General features: G+C 39.4%; 1 protein-coding gene across 1 annotated transcript in view; it reads right to left on the bottom strand.

Annotated features, from left to right (window-relative positions):
• LOC107591035 (T-cell immunomodulatory protein-like) overlaps window positions 1–18,619 on the bottom strand; it is a 158,985-nt gene that overhangs the window by 104,784 nt on the left and 35,582 nt on the right. Inside the window, exons 7-8 of the mRNA XM_016280039.1 lie at window positions 16,476–16,522; window positions 6,753–6,834 (exon numbers count right to left, since the gene is read on the bottom strand). Coding sequence (XP_016135525.1) covers window positions 6,753–6,834; window positions 16,476–16,522 — 129 coding nt within the window. The remainder of the gene's footprint in view (window positions 1–6,752; window positions 6,835–16,475; window positions 16,523–18,619) is intronic.

The raw sequence follows: 18,619 nt of genomic DNA on the forward strand, positions 1-18,619 counted from the left end.
TATATGCTGCAAGAAAAGAGAGACGAACAGAATAAAATAACTCTGACCAGTCTTTGGAAAACAAAATGAAACGAATAAAGTCATTCAGTCAATGTGTTATTTTTATTGTGTTTTGTTGTGTAAATATTTTTAATTAATATCTTCGGTTATCAACTTATCTCTCATAGCCCTAAAAAATATTTAGCAAAATACTAACCTCCAGTTTGAATTAATACAGTACTTAGTATGTTAAATAAGCCATTTTTTGTGTGTGCTGATCCCCACAGTGTTGCTGACTTAAAAGTAGGGATGTTTGTTCTATACAATATAAGCAAAACCTCATATATACAGTATCCCTTTATCACCAACAATCAGAGTGGAGCTGCCTTCCATTCTTGAGATAAACAATCTATGCTGCTTTTGTTTTCTGTATTTTAAGAGCTTTCTCTCTCAGTACGTTAGCAGAAGGAGAGACTGAATTCGACTGTGTGTGTCTGTTTGACAATCAAAGCATGTGTAAGCGTACAGTAGGAGTACGATTCAGTTGCTTATTGCCACTAATGACTTCAGCTTCCTGCTATATAGTACACAAGCACACGTCTAGTAGCTGTAGAAAAACAGCAAAAGCCCTCCATGACACACACAAACTTGTTTATGTCATGATGACTGGGAGTTAAATGCCACATCACATTACATGTGACACTAATTTCAAGCAAGAAAAAAAAATGGTAAAAGTTCAGTTGCTTATTGCCACTAATGACTTCAGCTTCCTGCTATATAGTACACAAGCACACGTCTAGTAGCTGTAGAAAAACAGCAAAAGCCCTCCATGACACACACAAACTTGTTTATGTCATGATGACTGGGAGTTAAATGCCACATCACATTACATGTGACACTAATTTCAAGCAAGAAAAAAAAATGGTAAAAGAGGACATCTCTGCCATTCGCTACCTTCCTGACAGTGCCCTAGTATTGACTATCATTCAGCTAATGAATAATGCATTTGGCTGTCACATATAAAAAAAATGAAAAGAGCAATTACCATCCTGATAGAGCAGATGGAGAATTTTGTCTAACATATGTTGTGCATTCATAATGACACATCCATGTCAAGACTGACTACATTCTGACAGTGCACATTCATGAATTATAATACTTTTGCACTGTACATGTGTTGAAGGGTGTGACTCTTGCCATTCTGATCAAGCCTCATCTGGATTCTGAATGGAATTTTAGTATGTGGTGTATGAGTGGTTATGAACGAATAAATGAAATGCATTTGTCCGCGTTTCACTCTGTCTCGAATTGCGCTCGCGGAAAGTGCTTGAGAAACAGTGTCTCTTCCGCGGCTCGGTACGCTTTCAACTCGTTTTTTAGTCTTGAGCAAGACTGTACGACATTCACATTACATGATTTGACTGATTTTTATTTATAAAGGGTGACAGTGGAACGCATTAAAAGAAATAATCATTTATGTTTTCATAACCACTGGCCAAATTCAAAAACGAAGCTTAAAATTAAATCATGTTTGAGAGCAAGGGGGCCCCCTGGTGTTTCGGGGGCCCTACGCAGCTTGCATATTTTGCGTATAGGGAGGATCGGCTCTGCAACAATTCCTTTAACAGCACCAAATTTCCCCCTATTTTACACTATCATTCAAGACTTTGGGGTCGGCGTGTTTTTGAAAGAAGGCTGCATTTATTTGACCAACAATATAGCAAGAACAATAATATTGTGAAATATTACAATTTAAAATGTTCTATTTTAATATATTTTGAAACAATTTATTCCAGTGATGGCAAAGCTACATTTTCTGCAGCCATTACTCCATTTAGTAGGGCCCTATTTTAATGATATAAGCGTATGGTCTAAAGCACACAGCACAGGTGCACTTAGGGCATGTCAGAATCTACTGTTGCTAGTTTAATGACAGGAAAATGGTCTAAAGGGGTTGTCCCTATTCTCTTAATGAGTAATGGGTGTGCTTTGGGTGTAACGTGCAATAAACCAATCAGAGTCTCATCTCCCATTCCCTTTAAAAGCCAGTTCCTCTTGCGCCATGGTGGATTCGCTAATTACATGGCAGAATTTGCAAGCAGAAAAATGCTTCTCTAGCAAGGAAACTTGCAAGGATCTGTTTGTGCACGAGGTTAAAGAGTGTGAGAAGACCATTTACGGGACAAGCCGGATTCCAAGGCTATCCATTATGACATGTAGGCATTCTTATATTTATGTACACAATAATAATAACCTTTTACATTTTAATCCTTTAATTTTTCATATTTAAAAATGTTTGTGTGCTGCTGCCCTGTGTGTGTAATAAGCAAAGTGTACACGTGTTGTGGACCTCCCTATAGGCGCATATTACTAATGCGCTCTTTAAACAACAAAAAAAATTGCACCATTGACTTTAGACCAGGTTTTAGTTGGTCAATGGCGCAGTCTATTTCAATTGCCTCAAAAACGTGCCAACAATGCGCCTAAACACACCTCGTTTTCAGACCAGCATGCCCATGGGTGGTGCAGGACGTGAAAATGAAAACTGTGTCGTGATGATACTAGCAAAAAACACATGCGCCGGGTGTATGATACAGGGTTCTTACACCTTTTCCAAATTCAAGCACTTTTCAAGCACTTTCAAGGTGCATTTTAAAGCTTTTCCAGCACTTTAAACTGTGGTAAATGACATGCACCTATTTTGATATGATTGCAATACATGCAGTGACTGCCATAACTGTTTTGCTGGAGTGTTTGGAGCAGAGAAGGATGGCTGGAGAATACTGACGGAGAGAGAGTGCACTAGAGGAGAGGAGCTGAGAGAAGAAGGTCACTGGGGTGTATCTTTGATCTGCCACTTAGGTGCGGGACGGAGAAGAGAGCCGTGCCATAACTGACAGCCAGGAGTGTGATCAGAATAACACCCATTTCAAATCAAACAAGCGGACCCTCCCTTTTCTCCCTCCCTCGCACATATACTCTGACTCTCTTCCCACCTTCCTCCCACCTCCTCTCACTTCTCGGGAACAACATATACCTTTCACCGCATACCACGTTCCTTTCATTCCGTTCATTTAAAATGAGGCTTTGAAGTGCCTCGCACTCACGATTTCTTTCACCGAAGGTCAAATTTAACACGTATCTCTGCTCGCAGGTGCCGCAAACCCAAATTTTTTTCCCTAATTAAATGCCGATTCAAACATTAGCAGTTAAAAAGGTAGAACAAAAGCATAAATCAAGGCTGCTGCTTTGATGATCAGTACAATTAAACCATTTAAACCAAACCCACGTCCCCGAGGGCCAAGCCTTCTGCTGTTTATAGAAAGCGACACGCGGCGGGACCTATGCTTTCAGTGCCCACTCAAGCCAACCGAACGTATAATGTCAGAATGTGTTTTTGGCTTCAAAGGAAGCCATTCACTTCCCATTACCACCCACTTAATGGGAGCAGCATCGCTATGATTCACCTGTATTGCATGTATGTGTGAGGGGGTGAGAATGCTGCTGGAAATGGTTTGTTTTTGTCTTCACCCCCAGTGTCCATCCGCTGCCACACTCTATCCTGTCAAAGACGTTCACCATCATGAAGCTACAGCCTGTTCCTCACACCAAATCATCTCATAATGACTCTACAGGCTCCTACACTCACACACTACTGCAGCTAATTGGTGCCGACAGTTTGATGCCTGCGTGCAAGTTCTAGACGGTGGTGAAATGCGCATGTGGTAAAGGAAGTTAAAAGCTTTGGAGGGAACCTAAAAACAGAAAAGGAAGATGGAAAAGGACAAAGCGTAGACAGATGTTGATCATTGGGGTTCGGCAAAGATCTTCACACTCCTGTCTCCAGAACAAGCACCTGACACTAATCCAATAAAGCCTTTTTTCTGTGTGAGCCACTATTATTGACTCGGGTACGACGGCGCATACATGGAGAATAGGGCTGCTCTAGCATGCACGTCTCTTTCCATCCCCAACATCATTTATCATCCTAAATCACAGTCTACAGCTCCTTCTCTCTCTCTCTCTATATATATCTTTCAACTCACCCAACCTCTCGCTTTGCATTCCAGACCGTCACTGTGACATCATTTCTGGGAAGCAGTAAAGGTCAGAGACGATGCACCTCAAAGGTTTAAGATGTCATAATCATAGGGCAGCTTACAAAGGCCATGTATGTCCCAACATCCTGCTTACCAGGCAAACAGCATTGCTTGAACACCAGAACATAGTGTAACACAGATTTCACCTACACATGAGGTTATATTTCAAGGTTTCCTTTAGAATGGGAAATTAAATACAGCCTTCTTTTGCATTTAAGTGAAACACAATGAATTTGTTTTCAACTCACCCAACCTCTCGCTTTGCATTCCAGACCGTCACTGTGACATCATTTCTGGGAAGCAGTAAAGGTCAGAGACGATGCACCTCAAAGGTTTAAGATGTCATAATCATAGGGCAGCTTACAAAGGCCATGTATGTCCCAACATCCTGCTTACCAGGCAAACAGCATTGCTTGAACACCAGAACATAGTGTAACACAGATTTCACCTACACATGAGGTTATATTTCAAGGTTACCTTTAGAATGGGAAATTAAATACAGCCTTCTTTTGCATTTAAGTGAAACACAATGAATTTGTTTGATCTCATATATGATTAATTTGTCACCTTCCAGTGTCACATAATGAAAATCTCAGCTGCTGTTCACTATAAAACGGCATTAATAGCTGTGGTGGCACTAATACTTGTGGTGGCTTGTCTTTCCTAAAACTAAAAGGCGGTAATATACTACACGATTTTTGCCCCGATTTTCCGCCGATTTACTGTCTAGAGAAGTTGATTCTAGTTGGCAAAAGTCAGAGCCAGTCTGCAGATTTGAGTTGACAAATTTCATAGAAAATTATGTTAGTGTATGATGGTGTCAGACTCTGATTTTTTAGCTTCAGACTATAATTCCATCCAGTTGGAGGATATCAAACATGTTTTTACCGATTTTAGAACACCTATCACTTTCATTTGTCACACATCTCCTAGCAACAAGGCACGCATTTTTGCATGAGTTTGTTGTGATTGAAACAACTGGTAGTAACGTCTGGTAGTGTGTGATCCTCAGTTGTTTAGTGTATGATGGCCAGTTTTTCCCCTGTGACTATTACGAAGTCGGTAAGAATAAGATGCCCAGTGTTTTAAAATCTGGTCAGATTTTAAAAGTCGTGTAGTATATTCCAGCCTTAAGAAGGTTGTTTGCTTTCTTGTTGTTATTCTCAGGCCGGCCTATGGACCTTATTTTGCACAGTGGAAATAAGCTAATTTATTTGAATCTGCAAGACTTACGCCTCATTAGCAGCTTTGCTGATGAATTGGTAAATAACTTATTGGTAAAAAACTTGAACCTGAAAGTGCAGTAAATAGTAAAACTATTTGCGCTACAAACCAGTGTGTTTATAATTAGATAATACTTTAAAATAGTATGATTAAAAAAATCTGTTTGCAATGTAAAGCAGTATTACAGGCTGATTTTACAACTGGAAGTGAATGATACCGGAAGTCTCATTCAGTCGGTGTCCGTTCTTAACTTTTTACATTAAAAAAGTGCATTCAAAAGGCGGCTAATGATTCTGTATGCAAATAAATGCAAGAAAGAAGGCTAATTGCAATTCAGTATGAAAATATTTAAGGGATGTCATCACCGTCAGCTACATTCCCAGTGCTAAACATTCATGTCAATGGAGACCCCCCCCCCCCAAAAAAGTACTACACCTAAGGGTGCAGTAGTTCATGCCAATTTAACGGCAGAAAATGAAGAATAAAAGAAAATGACATAACAGGAATTCAACAGCTGCTTAAAAAAAAGTTATTTTAGTATAATTGAAATACTATTATAGTTTTGTATTATTTTGAATACGTCTTTATTTTTAAAATTTCTATTTTCATTTTAATTTTGATTAAAGTTTTAGTAATTTTGTGTTTTTGCCATTTCATTACTTTTATGTCTTTAGTTTTTATTAATTTTCATCTTAAGTTATTTTAGTACATCAAAACTGAAATGAAATCTTTTTTTGTTTCCGTTAACATTTATTTTATTTCAAGTACATTTTTTTTACGGTTTAATTTCAGTTAACTATAATAACCCTGATGCCTACAGTCCTCAAAACGCATAATAACCACCTGACTGATTGGGAGTCAAATGAAAACCTCCATCCTGCTTAAAACTCACATCCTTTGAAGCTCTTTGCTGTGAAAACACCATAACAGCTTGAAGTGACATTTTCCAAAATGACAAGAGAAAGAGATCAGAGGAAACAGATTAAAGAGTGCAGAGAAGGGCTCTTGTTTGGTCAGATCAGTTAGCTTTGAATATAAAGGCCAAGCTCCTGAGATGCAGCTCACTTGAACACATTCAGTCTTAGGTCATTTCACTTTGCTTATCAATCATTTATGTTATGTGAGATTTCACTGCCGGTGCCATCCCTGCTATCAGTGGGATGCTTTTGGAAAGGGGAAATTTGTATTGTTAATATTTAATAGGATCCCACAGGAGCTAATATTCAATTTGGCGCCATGTGTGTGCGTTGAAACTCTGTGTTGCGCATGTATTGCCGTTAGAAACTCAGGGCTACTTTCAGATTCGGAACTGCATAAGAATTGAGCATTATATGCATGAATTATCCCAGAAATCACAGCCAGTGTTTGGTTGTACTGGAGTGCATGCATGTAATGCCACCTCTAAACATAACACAAATGGGCTGCACACAGCGATATGCTACTACTCACCGAAGTCTACGAATGCAGATTGACCCACTTTCTTAGCATTCTCCGGTGCCTTTACAGACAGGGTTTGGGCGAAGTTCCCATCCTAATGAACAGAAAGATTTAACAGGATTAAAACACACGCTTTCATTTCATTTAAAAAGTACATTTCCTTTCATGCAGAGTTTACAACTGTAGAAAGAGAATCCTGTCCTTGAGCAGCAAGAAAAAACGCCTCAGCGGATCCGTCAGAACAGAGCTAATAATTTAGTGCATCAGCCACTGTGGGCATGAATGAGAGGAAGCCTGTACTGACACGGGTTAGGGATCATTGCTGGGTGTCTGTACTTCCTGATGGACATTACGAGACAATGCAGCAAGACAAAACAAATGTGTGGTCTGACAGCCTGACCAGCTGAATTTAAAGGGGAAGTTTCAATCTGATTGACAGCGCACGAGGCAGCGGGGCAGAGAGAGCAGGAGGTAACAGACGGCAGACGTGCGGTGTAGGTGTAGACTGAAGGTGATTGGCAGGTAGGCAGCAGGGGTAACAGAATGATGGCTAATTGGAGTACGGAGGGGTCAGAGGGCAGGGTAAGGCTACTGTGCACATTGATTAGCCCGTATAAGTCAGAGCACAGCATGGCACCGGTGATCAAAGCGCATCTTGGAAACCCACTAAGACAGGAGCTTCAGAAAAGCCTGGGAGACTCAGCCTACATGCTGAACACAGGCCTCCACACAAAAATGCTGTACAGCGCACTGACTGTCCACCACAATAACGTGACGTAGACAGTAGAGAGACATACATTTGACAAGGACCAGATCAAAGCCACATTACTATTGAATGATGAGTCATTCATCATTCGTTGTGGCAGATGCTCATTACATGTCTTACAGGATACGGATAGAGAAGACACGTAGAAGAACATGTCAGAATGAACGAGAATGAAACGAACAGAAGGAAGGACACCAACAGAACAAAGAGAAGCTGAGACCCAGAGCTATACTGTTTTAGATGTATATCACCATCATGAAGCTGCAGTCTTATGTTAAACTGCTTTAAATAACTTTTTTCCCCACATCAATCTACACTTCATACACCATAAAGACAAAGGAAAAACTGATTTGAGATAACTTTATTAAAAGTTAATAAGCTTTTTATTGGAGAAAAAATTTTAAAAAGGAAAAAACTGAAATAATTATATTGCATAAGTATTTATACTCGGTACTTGGAGCTGAAGCCCCATTCACTGTAACCGCCTCAAGTTTTTTTGTCGGTATGATGCAACAAGCATTGCACATCTGCATTTGGGTATTTTCTGTCTATCTTTGCAGATCCTCTTAGGCTCTGTCAGGCTGGATGGCTCTGTCATTTTAAGGTTTCTCCAGAGACGTTTGTCTGGGTTCAAGTCCTAGCTGGTTGAGTCACTCAAGGGCATTTACAAAGTTGGCCATAAGCCACTCTTGCATTGTCCTAGCTGTGTGAATAAGGCTATTGTTCTGTTGGAAGGGGAACCTTCTGCCCAGTCTGAGGTTCTGAGCACTCTGAACTAGCTTTTCATTATGGATATCTTTCCTTCCACCCTGACAAGTCCCCCAGTCCTTGCCGCTTAAAAACACCCTCCACAGCGTGATGCTGCCACTACCGTGCTTCACCACTGGGACAGTCTTGGTCAGGTGATCCAAGACATTATTGTTTGTAATTGAGGTTTATCAGACCAGAGAATCTTGTTTCTCACAGTCTGAGAATCATTTAGGTGTTTTTTTTCTTCTTTAAATTCCTAGTGGGTTTTCATGTGTCTTCACTGAGGAGAGGATTGAGTCTGGCCATGCCGTCATAAAGGCCATACTGGTGGAGTGTTGCAGTGATGTTTGTCCTTCTCCAAGTTTCTCCCATCTCCATATACTCTATAATCATGGATAGTTTGGTCAGCTCTACGAAGAGTCCTGGTTGTTCCCAACTTCTTCCATTATGGAGGTCACATGCTCCTGTGAAGCTTCAATGCAGCAGAATGTTTTGTAGTCGTCCCCAGATTTTTGCTCAACAAAATCCTGCAGACCATTGCTTTGACTTCATGGCTTGGTTTTTGCTCTGATATGCTTTTTCAGCTGTTAGACCTAATTTACAGGTATGTGCCTTACCAAGTCATGTTCAATCAATTGAATTTGGCACAAGTTAACACCAACCAAAGTGTAGAAACATCTCAAAGATGATCCAGCAAAACTGACATGCTCCTGAGCTAAATTTTAAGTGTCACAGAAAAGAGTATGAATACTTACACAATGTTTTTTTTAAATAAATTGCCAAAGATTTCATAAATTCATTTGTTGTTTTGTTATTATGGTGTATAATGTGTAGATTGATATAGAAATAAAGTAATGTAAAGCAGTTTAACTAAATGTTTAACTCCAACAGCATGTGTTTCCCTGTCATTCTCTGAGTTCCAGTGTGTTTTCTCCAACACAAGATCACTCCACCCTCCACTCCCACCAACCTGTAACTGACCATAAATCGCTTCATTACCTCCAGTACCTTCTGAGCCTCAGTCAGCACAAAACACCTCGGTCTAATCACTTCAGCTTGGCCAGATGCAGCATTTCTGTCAGCTTTCAAAGTCTTTCAAAACCAAGATGGCAGGGTGGTAATTGGTCTCTTTATATGTGATGACACATACTGCTTTGGATCACAATTTGAGAGGGGAATAGGAGAAAAAAAAAAAATATATATATATATATATATATAAAAAAAGTCTCTGTGAATCTTGCTTCTAACATTATTTTTAAATAATAAAAATGAAAGGTTTTGTAATGAAACAAACTGGGTCACATGAAACATTGAGGCGGCACATTTATTTAATCTTATAATATATAAAATATTCAATTGTGTTTATAAAATATTCTAAAATATATGCATTCTTTAAAAAACAGACACATTTGGCACCATAATGGACTAGGTGTGTTATTCGTCTTTTTGTAGTGGTTGTCCCACTTGATAAACGAAGATGGTTTATGCGGCAGCTCTTGGCCTGAGGGATTTGTTCATAATTCTCATGAAGCACAAAACTCAAGTGCCTCCTTACTTCTGTGTGGACAGTGTTTATCTATCTCCACTGAAAACTCCCTTGAGCCTTCGCTCTGAAACTGCAGGCACGCATCTTGCGGTCATGAATAATATCGATTGGTGTATGATTGCGGGAGGCAGTTCAACTGTAATGTGATTGTGGCTTATGTAAAGATAATGGTGACTTGACTTGCTCACCCTAATCTTCTCAGAGTAGAATGAGGCCATGTTGAGTTACAGGGTCTGTCTCATTGGATTGATTGAACACTGATGTTAATAGGAAGGGGCTGTAACTGTGGCATGTTGGCCTCAGGGGGTTGTGAGTAACTGTGTGTGTATTCCTGGAGAATGGCTAGATAGAATCAATGTTCTTAAGGGGCAGTGACAATAAATTTATTGATGTTTCACAATTAAAATGATTTAGAGAAAATATCACATGTGAAACGTAAATTTTCATTTCTAAGCACTTCTAATTTTGCTAAGGCTTATTACATATATAGCAGGTCTCCTCAAAGCAATAGTTCACCCAAAAATGAAAGTTTGAAAACCTGTATGATTTTCTCACAGAGATATTTTGAAAAACATCTCTTTTTTGTGATCGACTTTCAATGCATTAACAAAAAAACATTCTTCAAAATCTCTTCTTTTGAGTTCCACAGAATAAAGAAAGAAAGTTTCAGAACAACACAACAGTGGATTTCATTTTTGGGTGAACTATACTATGAGTCTATGACATAAATATATTAGCAATTTTGCGGACTTAAACCACCCTCCAAACACATAGCAGCTAACCTGAAGTCAGATCATGCACAAATATTTGCAAATTATTATTCAAGTTTCTGTTGGTCTGGGCCTTAATTTAGATTATCTTATAGACAGGAAATGCTTTACAGTCATTCTGATCTTCCCTTCTACAGGCAGTTAAAAATGGCCAGGCAGCACTATTGGAATTGTAAAAGCTATAAAAGAGGATGTGCCATAACATTCTCTGAGGGCTGTTGGACTGAGGCGTTTTGCTAATGCTTACTAAATGCTGAGCCTCGCAGTTTGACGATCATTAGCAAACAGAAAGCATTCTGTTATAATAGGCGCTACGCATTTTAAGAGATTTATGGAGTGAATAGCATTAATTAATTGTTGTTTTTCAACAAAAAAGCTCTTGCTGCTGTGCCATAACCATGTTAAATGCCTGTTTAACAAGTAGAGCAGAGAGAAAACTTCAGAGTAAATAAATAGAGAAGGACAGAATACATCAGCCTCCCTCTGGTCTCACTATATGCTGGTATTTTAAATATATTGTATTGTATGCAGAACACACAGGCATGGCTGCACGATAATGGTGAAGGTAATAATCACAATCATTTTTCTCAAAAATTATAACCTTGATTATTAATCATGATTATTCTCATTTGATTTTTTTTTTATCAGAATTATTGCACTTTCAAATAAGCACAAATCAAGAGTGTGTCAACTCATATGCAGGGTTTATTCTACCACATCTAGTTTTCGAATTTACTTCTAAAACCATTCAATACTTTATGAAAACTGGTAAAACCTCAAGTAGCTTCTCTCAAAATCTAACACAGTGAAATTCATAATATTAATTCCAATAGTTCCAAATTACATTAACAGTTTTCTATTAAAAAAATAAAAATAAAAAATGCGGTTGCTCAATAAATTCATGTCACAGACATAGTCAGAGCACATAAAGACAAGCAACTTTTGTGAAGGAAGTAAGACTGGCTGTATTGCACATTAATTTGATGAAAACATCAAAATGGAGATCGCTAAACTCCAACATACAAGTTTGTTGTTGTTTTCAGAAATTCAGTCTTTTTTTTATTATTATTATTTTTTTTAAAGTGCAGAGAGAGCACACGTTTGCCAGATTGGGAAATTGCATAAAACACTGGGTGGAAAATGTATCTATATTTAAGAAAAGCTCTGATTGTGGCATTTAAACTGCTAACATATGGCAAACCCAAGCTTGAACGTTTGTGGAGGCTTGTTACCAATGCAAAATAATGGAAATGTCAAATGAAAATGAAAAAAAAAATAAAAATTCAGCATAAATAACAAGTGGGCCAATATTGCAGACAATTACGGTTGAGAAAAATCAATTGTGATCATGATTTAAATACAATTAATTGTGCAGCCCAAGAATAGAGATATTTGTTGATGACATATAGAAGCACACATTTCTCAAAACGATCACATGAATGTTACATTTTTGCAAATACTTTTATCCAAAGCGACATGCATTCAAGGTACACATTTCATCAGCACTTGCTTTCCCTGGAAATCAAACCCATGACCTTGCTGTTTTACTGTTTGAATGCTATGTATGCTGGGATAAAAGAGGAACTTAAGCTACCATGTGTGCTGACAGGAACACAACGTTACTATCTACTCCATATTCATCCACAGAGATCTGAAGCCCCTGGTAGTATATACATATTGTAAAGGGAGCACATAAAGAGGCTCTGATTGAGGCTTTAGATTGTAAATACAGACTGCAGGTTGATTGTGTGGCTCCTGTGCAAGCGACAAAATGCGTGTTTAAGTGCCGCAGTGCACTGATTGAGTTTTGGTGCGGCAGCCATGATTGGGATCACAAGCGATTGACATGCGAGCAGGCGTAACTTCAACCGGTGAACGTGTGAGGACGCATTAATGCTACAAGGGCAGCCATAATTACACAGTCATGGTGTTTTCACCAAACGGTGGGCTAACTCTGTAACTTGAGCGCTGGGAAAAACAAATAATTCACCGAGCTAAAGAATCAGAGGGCTAATTTTTTTCTAGCTTGTTTGTTTGGTCGGGTGGCTCCTTCTAGCTGCTAAAATGACTGATGGCGTCTTGTATTACAGTAATGACTTTGCATGCAGTCTACAGCTGAAGCTTTTCAATTTAAACAAACACTGGAGCTGCTGTGTGTTGTGTGCTGTGTGTATAATCATGGCTGGGAATAAGTGTTTAAGGAGAGCAAGAGGAAAGTAATTAAAACAGAGTGTACTACAGGAAGCACAGGGCACTGGCCTGTGACCAAAAACTGTTAACTCCAAAACCCTCACAGTAAATAGTGGCTGGATTACTACGGTTTTACTGGGAGACACTTCCCTGTGAGGTATGTGTGTGTATAATCATGGCTGGGAATAAGTGTTTAAGGAGAGCAAGAGGAAAGTAATTAAAACAGAGTGTGCTACAGGAAGCACAGGGCACTGGCCTGTGACCAAAAACTGTTAACTCCAAACCCTCACAGTAAATAGTGGCTGGATTACTACGGTTTTACTGGGAGACACTTCCCTGTGAGGTATGTGTGTGTGTGCACAAGTATGATTCTGAGGGGTGCTGTGTGTTTGTTTATGTGTGTAAGAGTCAGTAATCAAAGACTAGTCACCAATCAGCTGTTTTTCATTCAGATCCCTTAAGCCTCTTTCAAGGAATACGAACTAAGCAGAGTCTAAAATGGCTGCGTCCTCAGATGTGATTAGCAATTGCCCATCGCTCCCCCTCTTTAATCATCCACCCACTTATCTCCTCCTTTTCTTTATTTCCACCCTGCCTGTCTTTCTTCACAGCATGTCATTGTATCCATCCCTGCACTTCTGTCACCAGCCTCTCGCTCTCAGAATGAAATGATGAGGAGCCCTGCAGGAGGAGGAGAGGCGATCTAACTGGACTCCCTCCCTCTGTATCTCTGAAGCACCATCAGCGGCGGAGCATCACAGACTCATGCGACGCTGGAAGAGAATAGAGGGCAGTGGAAATGCTTCCGGAAAAGCTGCGGTGCTTCGAGACTATGCACCACTGACCTTTTACAGTCGGCTTGGGTCACTGTGGCACATTGCAATTATCTCTCTCTTGCTCGCTCGCATTGTTCAACTATTTATCATCTGCTATTTTTGTAGTTTCCCACCTGCTCAGAGATGCTCCTTTATGAAAATCTGTCTCAACTTCCTTCACTTCTTCACCTTTGATTTTTCAAGTTTTTCTCCACTTTAAGTCTTTCCATCCATCTTGCTGCCTGTCAGCACACTTTCTTTTTTACAGCCCTCCTTTCTTTCCCTCTATTTTCTAACTCTAATTTGACCTTTGGATCTTTGTTCTTCAGGCTCTTACACATTAAAGGGGTGGTTGATTGCAACTTTTTTAAAGTTAGGTAGTGTGTAATGTTGTTGTTTGAGCATAAACAATTTCTGCAAAGTTACGACACTGAAAGTTCAATGCAAACGGGGATATCGTCTTTTAAATGCCTACAAAAACGGCTGGTAGGGACTACAGCGAGTTAGTTCCCAGGTTTGTGTAAAAAACCCAGATAAACCCCGCCCCCGGGAACATGCAACAAAGGGGGCATGGCCATGTTGCGCTGCTTTAGAGAAGAGGAAGAGCTGTTGCCATGCCGTCAAAACTAGTAGGGGTGCATGAAAAAATCTATTCATATATGAATTGCGATTCTGTCTTCTAACGATTCTAATGGATTCACAAGTTTCAAAATCAATGTTCTAAAGCAGCGGTTCTTAATCCTGTTCCTCGCATCCCCTGCTTTGCACACACTCTGCTCTGCATCTCTCTCTCTCTCATTCAGGTCATCAACTCGTCACAGCTCCTTCAATGAACTGTTATAATTATATACACTTTGTGTGTATAGACAGACAGATATTTTTTCACATAGGTATGAAAAGTGTTAAACATGGACACGCACATGGTTGCCGTGCTGTATTAAAGCTTTAATCAGGATAAAACCATATATTAAAAACTAACATAAGCAGAAGCATTTACAAATAACAGCATATCTAAAAGTATGAGACAACAACAAACAAAAAACATACCATTAAGAGCCGTGTGCTTGCACAGGTTCTGCGCGATCCTCTTCACTAATATCCTCTGCGTCTCAATCGGGCTCAAATTGATAAGCAATATTGGTGATGTCATTGTTTACAATACAACCGGAGCACATGCCACTGAGGCGAGGGTCGTGATGTTTAGACGTGCTCTGGTAGTTAAGCGAATCACAACACACTGGGCCAGCTAACCAATCAGAGCCCATTGCATATCTCTGAGGGAGGGGCTTCATAAAACCAGGAAATCATCAGCGCATTTATAGGAGAAGGGACAGAGCGGTGTAGAATAAAGGTAAATTATGTGAAAAATAATGCCTTTTTTAAAAAACGAAGCAGTAACACATGTTAGACTGCACCCCATAAACACAATCAGGCCTAGAAAAAAAAAACCACCCCTTTAAAACAACTCTGACTGTTTGGTGGAGCTGTGACCTAGACGTTAGGAGGACAACACATACGAGAGGGTACATATCCTTCGCTCCTGATACTGTTTCATTCTCATTCTATTATCTACACTACTGTTCAAAAGTTCGGGGCCAGTACGATTTTTTTGGAAAGAAAATAATACTTTTATTCAGCAAGGATGCATTAAAGGGGACATGACACAATCTGCCAATCTCATGTTAATCTTGAGTACCTATAGAGTAGCATTGCAGCATTTTCACCCTTCATGACGTCATACAGGGCCATACTCAAAAAACACTTTCCGAACCCTGAAGGAGTGTATTTGGCATAGAAATACTCTGTCATATGATCAACTCGTTTTTAAAGGGGTCATATGATGCGATTTCAAGTTTTCCTTTCTCTTTGGTGTGTTACAAGCTGTTCGTGAATAGATAAGATCCCTAAAGTTGCAAAGACTAAAGTCTCAAACCCAAAGAGATATTCTTTATCAAAGTTAAGACTGGTCCACACCCTCCTAAAATGCCTCGTTTAAACAGGCCCCCACATGTCTACATCATGATGTGGGAAGATTCGCATAACACCGCCCAAATGTTCACGCAAAGAAAGAAGGCGTAACTTTATTGTTGCTGCCACTGCCGCCGCCATGTGTAAATACATCAGAATGCATGAAAAAGCATTAGACATCCCCTTTAAAATGAATCAAAAATGACCACTTGATCTTTCTATTCATCAAGGAATCCTGAAAATATTACCACAATTTCCACAAAAATGTAAGAAGCACAATTGTTTTCAACCCTGATAATAAGAATTAATATGCATTTCAATGCAAAAGCAGTGTTGTCTAAACTAACCACCCGCAATCCAGTTCAACTAAGCACTAAATGTGTTGAAATACTGCTGTGGTTATTTAAATTAACTTATTGTTATTCTTTTTAATGTAAACGTGTTAATTTTTAATGTTTTTAAATGTCACGCAACCAACACAGAAAATGTTTTAAAGAAATGCTTGTGCTAATTTTATATTGATCATTGCAATTATTAATCAAATGATGGAAAGGAACACTAGGTGCATATCCAGACATGCTACATAGTCGAACACACTTTTAGTGTTTTAAAAAGCCAATTCAGGTGTCACGATCGCTGTGATAGAGCACATTCTACAGTCTTGGTAAAGTGTGCCAAATGGAGAAAGTCCAAGTGCTGCATCCTCCATAAGAGAGCACTTAGAACCAATCCGCAAGATTTGCTATCGCCATGCAAACTGCTCATTTGTTTTGTAGCGTTTCCTGATTTGTATAATTCTTTAGCGAATTTTCGCTAATACAACATTGACAGCTCATGCAAATAAATGACTGCAAGCAGTGGGAATTGCCTCCTCAATGATAATACACTAGTGTTATAGATTAAAGGGCAGGAAGTAATGCTCTAATCTACCTTATTGATCCAGGTCTCAAATCCATCTTTGGTGGTGAGGAACAAATCTGTGAGAAAAGAAAGAGAGATAAAGAGAGAGAGATCATTAGTTATTTCACAAAATGACCAGACCTCCTTGCTTTGCCAGTGTGATTCTGATTCAAGTAAGCTAGTACTGCACTGAGTGTGAGAGCCATCATCAACAGGTGGAAGTATAGATCCCTGTGACAGAAAGAGAACTGGACCAGCGCCATCTTGCTGGCAGCAGCGGCTCCTCATTCAGTCCTGCCACACATTATTGCACAGTAAGAGACTTTGCCGAACCTTAATCAAACAAACTTGGAAGTGAGGAAGAAAGCAGCAAGGAGATTATAACAATAGACCCTGGATGGAAGGATACCGACAAAAGCACAGTTGAACCAAGGAGATCGAATACACGTGTGAAACCGTAACCCATGAGCTCAATGTATTGACATATTAAACACAAGCCCAGCTGTGAAACAGTGTTGTTATGGAGATGGAGCAAGACGCATGTAACAGCCCTGTGTTATTTTTGTAAGACTTTCATATGCAGCAGTCAATGCTTCAGGTGTGCGAGAGTGAGAAAATGCAAGAAGAGACGGTCATAGCATGGAAAACATTTTATTTACTCTTTTAAGATAACAAGTTCAATTCTTTATGTAAGTACTCTAAAACTGGTCTGTCCACACAGAAATCAAATTGTTGGGAAATACAATATTGCAGCCAATAAGCACATATTTGATGTTTAATGGATTTTTAAACAATGATTTTTCAGTGTGGGCAGGGCTGCATGACAGATGATGACAGTTCATCCATATTACTATGAATGGGAGAAACTGCAAGGCACAATTGGCAAAATCATTGCATCACTGCAGCTGCTGATAGAAGATCTGGTTCTTATAGAAACGATCTGTATCCTGAAATGTTTGCTTGGTACTGCACATGCACCTTGGCTTAGCAACCTGAAATATGCTTTAAGAAACATTTATGGGACAGGTCATGTCATATTTTGCTGCCGAATAATTTTAATTTTGTTTAAATATTTAATTTAAATGTGATTTTGGCGCTTCTCATTAACCAGTTTAATTGGATGTTTGGCCAATCACAACAGAGGGTATTTTCATGTGTCTCAAACATTTCGTAGCAAAAACAGCCTTTTTCATATTATAGGTCATAGAAAGGATGGAAATGGTCATGGAAAACCTAAATAAATAAACCTTGATGAATCTGATTAATATTATAAGAGAAGCATAAAGAAAAAAATAAATTGCTGCAAAGAAGCAGAATGTGGCCCCTTAAAAGGGATTGTTCAAAAATGAAAACTGTCCTCATTTACTTACCCTCACATAATTCAAAACCTGTATGACTTTCCTTTTTGTGCAGAACACAAAATAACATATTTTGAGAAATGCATTTTTTTTGTTCATACAAATGGAAGTCTGTGGTTGGTTTCAAACATTCTTCAAACATCTTTTGTGTTCTGCAGAAGAAAGAAAGTCATGTAGGTTTGGAATGACGTGAGGGTGAGTAAATGATGATGGAGTTTTAATTTTAGTTTGACCTACCCCTTTTAAGGAAAAAAAAGGGTGAGCCTGTGGTTGAGTTTTAAAGCCAGTGTCATGAGGTGGGCCGGGACAGATGTTTGAAGCGATTAGGGCATCTGTGCTTGTGCTGACCTTTGAGGAGAAATAAAGAGCAGATACTGTATTCAAGAGCTTGTGCTTTGGCTGTAAACCTTTGTCCTCTGCCTCTCATTTTGTCCTTTTCCTCGTCCTCTTGAAAAAACCTTTTCCTCTCCCTATCTCACTCCTCCAGGTCTCACACATTCCATCTCTTATCCCTCTTCTCTCTCTCTCTCTTTCTTGGTGAAGTGGTGTTCCCTGTGGGAGTGGAGAGCTCGCTGGCAGTGGCTGATGAGGTGCGGAATAAACAGCTTCATTAATCAGACTTAGAGCAGTGCCACTGGTACAGTCGGCTGATTACACTCAGGTCTGGGGCCTCACATGTGCGCGCACACACACACACACACACAGTTCTCAGCGTACATTGTCATACACCAGCACCTTTAAATAGATGGCGAGTTCACTTAAAAGATTTTCTGCTGATGTGTAAAAATATTTAAAAATATTTTATTCTAAGTGACT

The sequence above is a fragment of the Sinocyclocheilus grahami genome, unplaced genomic scaffold, assembly GCF_001515645.1.
Source record: "Sinocyclocheilus grahami isolate Dianchi unplaced genomic scaffold, SAMN03320097.WGS_v1.1 scaffold136.1, whole genome shotgun sequence".
In the NCBI taxonomy this organism is placed as follows: domain Eukaryota; kingdom Metazoa; phylum Chordata; class Actinopteri; order Cypriniformes; family Cyprinidae; genus Sinocyclocheilus; species Sinocyclocheilus grahami.